The 4015-nt window shown below is 40.4% G+C and overlaps 1 protein-coding gene across 1 annotated transcript; it reads right to left on the bottom strand.

Annotated features, from left to right (window-relative positions):
* Window positions 1-2331: 2331 nt before the first annotated feature.
* Window positions 2332-3077, bottom strand: LOC113359581 (heat shock 22 kDa protein, mitochondrial-like). Its single transcript, XM_026603191.1, has 2 exons — window positions 2834-3077; window positions 2332-2729 (listed from the first exon to the last, which is right to left on the bottom strand). The coding sequence occupies exons 1-2, from the start codon at window positions 3075-3077 to the stop codon at window positions 2332-2334; spliced, it is 642 nt and encodes a 213-aa protein (XP_026458976.1).
* Between the last annotated feature and the right edge of the window lie 938 nt (window positions 3078-4015).

Here is a 4015-nt window from a genome sequence, read left to right as displayed (position 1 = left end):
ACTCAATTCCGAAGCTTTCCTTTAAGAAGGAAGATTTTTAGACGGATCAACTCTCGACATAGTACCCTTGGAGTACTTCCCTTTGAAAGAAACCGTGGGAGGAGGCGGCAAAGATTTCTGCGGAGGCACTGAAGGAGGAGCCATAGAACGAAGGGGCGGAACATCCAATGCTTCATTACGAGGAGGAGGAGCCCACGTACTCCTAGAGTCATCACGAGGCGGAGCATGCGTACTCCTAGAATCTTCAAGAGGACGAGAAGGGGCACGGTTAACAGCATACCTAGACCCAGAAGGACCCTTCGGCACATCCCCTTTCTTAGTAGGCACAACCTTCGCACCAGAGGAAGATGAAACCCTATGACCCCGAGGATCCGATTGCGAAGACTTGTGAGGACCTTCCCCAAGTGGAGATCTGTCAGAATCTCGATGCGGAGGGGATATTGGCGGACTAGACTGCGGTGTTTGGTAAGGAGCCCGCGGACGATCAGACATATCTACAAGGAAACACAAAAACAGTTTAGAGAAGAATACGATGAGATCACTAAAGATCAAAAAACCCATAATTGGTGGTTCATCCGGATAAACATTAAAAACCCTAAGAACTAAAAATAACCAGAAATACTCCATCAAACTCCAGGGATAATACTTAGATACAGACTCACAGACTTCGTAACAAAGAACAGGGGCAAGCATATATGCTTCGACATCTGTGTTCTTCATCACAAAGCCAAGAATACAGCAGCAGGAAACAAACGGGTAGATACATAGATAAATAAATGATGAGAAGCTAATGAAAAACCCCATACATGTATAGAAGAGGACGACAAGCACCAACCACAGTCGAAGAAAGGAGGATCGGAGATATCAAAAGCTAGTTGTCTACGATACAGGGGCAACAACAGTCGAGAGCGAAAGAGACAGAAAATTGAATGCTGTTATCTTCCTCACAAGAATGACGATAATAAATTACTAAAGAACAAGAAGAGGATGAACACTGACAAGAAGAGGATAAATTTTTTTTTCACATTCTCTTTCCTATTTATGAAGCTAGAGAAGACAATAATTGTCCCTCGTACCAAGGAGCAGTTATGGGGAAATTTAATGCAAAGTGGGAAACGTGCCCGTATCTATAGGGGAAGTTATTTCAGGAGAGATAAAACGTGTAGGACGACCTTTCTTCTTCTAAATTGCAAAATGCGCCCAAGTCAGAAGAAGAGGGGCAAATTGTATGTACACCTTTCATCATCCACCACGTGTACAGAAAGAGACACGTGGAAGGCATGCAAAACATGATAACAAGCATCTCATCAGAAGATGCCACCGGTCAGAAGATCTGACGGTCAGGGACAGAGGATCACATAGGTATGATGGCTTAGAGGAGCACCAGATAATACCCCTCGGGTGTTAATGCACCCAATCCCGAGGAAGATCCCAGATCAACGGCTGATAGGAAGTTTGACTGACACAGATGTGACCAGACAAAGAAACACTTGCCTGACACGAGCAGACACCCATCTACCCGCATTAAATACCAAAGAGATATACACGTGTCAATCAGCTCGTGGAAGAGGCGAGGATAACCCTTCGTATTCAAGATTAGGCCGCAACATATGCCGAAGACCTCTGCGTAATGGGCACAAAGCACAAGAAGATAAGATCACAATGGCACCTCAGAAGTGGGACCCACGTTCCAACCCTATAAATACCCCTCTCCACTAAGAGAGAAGGGGTCGACCAATCCAGAGCAATTATAGGAGAATATAGGAGAGAGAAATAGGAAGAGTAAGTAATCCCCCTACTTCCGCAGACCCATGTACGCTCTAAAGTCATTCAACTATCTTTGTAATCATTCAATACATAGTGAAACTCCATCCCCGTGGATGTAGGCCTTAGTGCCGAACCACGTAAATCTTTGTCTTATTTACATTTCAGCACTTTACATTCAGCGTTGAACTTCATGTGCTTTACATTTATACTTGATTCTCTGTTTATTCCTTTATACGAACATTATTTATGATAATATTCGACTAGACAATGACAAGCTCGAAGGCTTTGAGTCGATGAATCGATATAATCATCCCCTTTACACATTCGACGTACAATTTTAGAATTAGAATGTATGCGAAAATTGTTTGTGAACATGTGGATGGCTTCGTGATTTATGTGTTCACACTTATCATCGCCACAACCAACAAAACATGAACCCTAAAACGAAAAAGATAAACTAAACCAAACTAGGAAGGGAAATTTTCATGCAACCAAAAGATAAAATAACAGAAAGTAAAAACCAACCACCGCCTTTTCTTCATATCAAGAACACTGACCAGTAGACTACTCAATAGTTACAAGGATGACATTCTTCTCCTCAACCTTTACCTTAGGAATAGAGATCTTAAGAAGTCCATTCTTCATCTCAGCTTTCAGTTCCTGTAAGTTCAGGAGATCATCAAAATCCAGATCGAAAATTATAACAGTGTTCATATCATCTTCATTAACATCTAGACCAACACCAACAACATCATCTTCTTCTTTACCCAGAAGACTAGTGATAACAAGAGAGGTACCATCTACAGTGACCTTGATATCATCCTTTCCAAACCCAGGCAAGTTGATCTTCAACTCAATACCTTCTTTCAGCTCTTTAGCACTCCATCTATTCATCATCAAATCTTTTACTTCTTCTTTGTCATATAGCTTCACCTCCTCCTCCATATCAGAAACAAAGATATCTGCATCAAAAAAACACCACAAGTTAGAAAGGAAACACATGAGAAAACAAAAACTGCTTGGATTTAAAGGCTAGCTGAAAATACTGAAAATAGATTATATATACCTGAACTAATAAGATCATGAGTAGGGAAACTAGGACGAAGAGCATCACAGATGTGATCAGATCCTTTCTTGTTTTTCTTAGTAAGTGGGAAAGAACATTTGGGGACAAAAGAAACTGCAGAACGTTTGGGGTTAGGGTTCTTAAAAAGATGGAGCTTATTTTTCATAACCTTTGGGGTGACAACAGAAGTAGTAATAGGTTTCTTTGACATGGTGGCCATGATGATGGGGATGAAGGGAGCCATTATTGAGTATGGTAGATCTTAAAAACTCTCAAGGAAACCCTAAAATATGTGTTGTGACTTGTGAGGAGATAAGACAGTGTTGGGGTGGTTTATATAGAGAAATGGAAGTGATGTTGTCGGACTGAGTGTATAAAATGTTGACTCGATTAACGATACTTAATCAGTAGTATTACTGGAGTAATAATTAGTGTGAGACCGGAGATAATCTCTGAGAAGGGAAAACAAGACAAAATTTAGATGCTAATTAGATAAAGGCCTATTGTAGAGACCCATAAATGCTCCAAACTTTTGCAGTCAGCATTCTGCTTGTTTTCATGATAGTGCCTCTTCTATTAAAAAGAGATGTATGTACCGGAATAACAAGTAGTTTAAAGGTATAAGCATTACTCAAGATATGTTTACACGACAATTTGAAAACTAATACGCTAATCAATAGATTCAAAGAGGTAATTAGCATCACAACTTGAGTATTAAACACTAGTTCAGGAACAAATTAATGAGGTGCAAGAAGGCAAAATTCATCTAGAAGTCTATGCCAAATTTTTGTTTCTCATCGTACCAATGGAAGCAGTTTCTTAATTTTCAGACAAAAACCTAGTTGACAAGTCTAGGCATACTAATGTAATAAGCACCACAGCTTATGTGGTACATGATTATGTATATCATGTACATTTTGGACATCCCGAATGTAATTAAGAGATGGGATAGTACACCGATTAAAGCCACAAGAAAAGTTAATTGCATGTGTTGCACATATTAGGGTCTCTCCAAATGGACAACTTGTTTCTCAAACGAAGGATGTATATCCACTGGCTCTTTGGCAAGAATGCGACTGGCTTGGTACAAATGACGCCAACTGCTGCTCCTTCCGAATGATTTTCTGATATTTGGCCGACAGCCGTTGAGCCAGCCAGATGTATTTCCAACCCAGATGTATT

Source organism: Papaver somniferum, chromosome 3, assembly GCF_003573695.1.
Source record: "Papaver somniferum cultivar HN1 chromosome 3, ASM357369v1, whole genome shotgun sequence".
NCBI lineage: Eukaryota > Viridiplantae > Streptophyta > Magnoliopsida > Ranunculales > Papaveraceae > Papaver > Papaver somniferum.
Note: the sequence above shows the minus strand (reverse complement) of the source record. Positions and strands in the feature narration are given on the sequence as shown.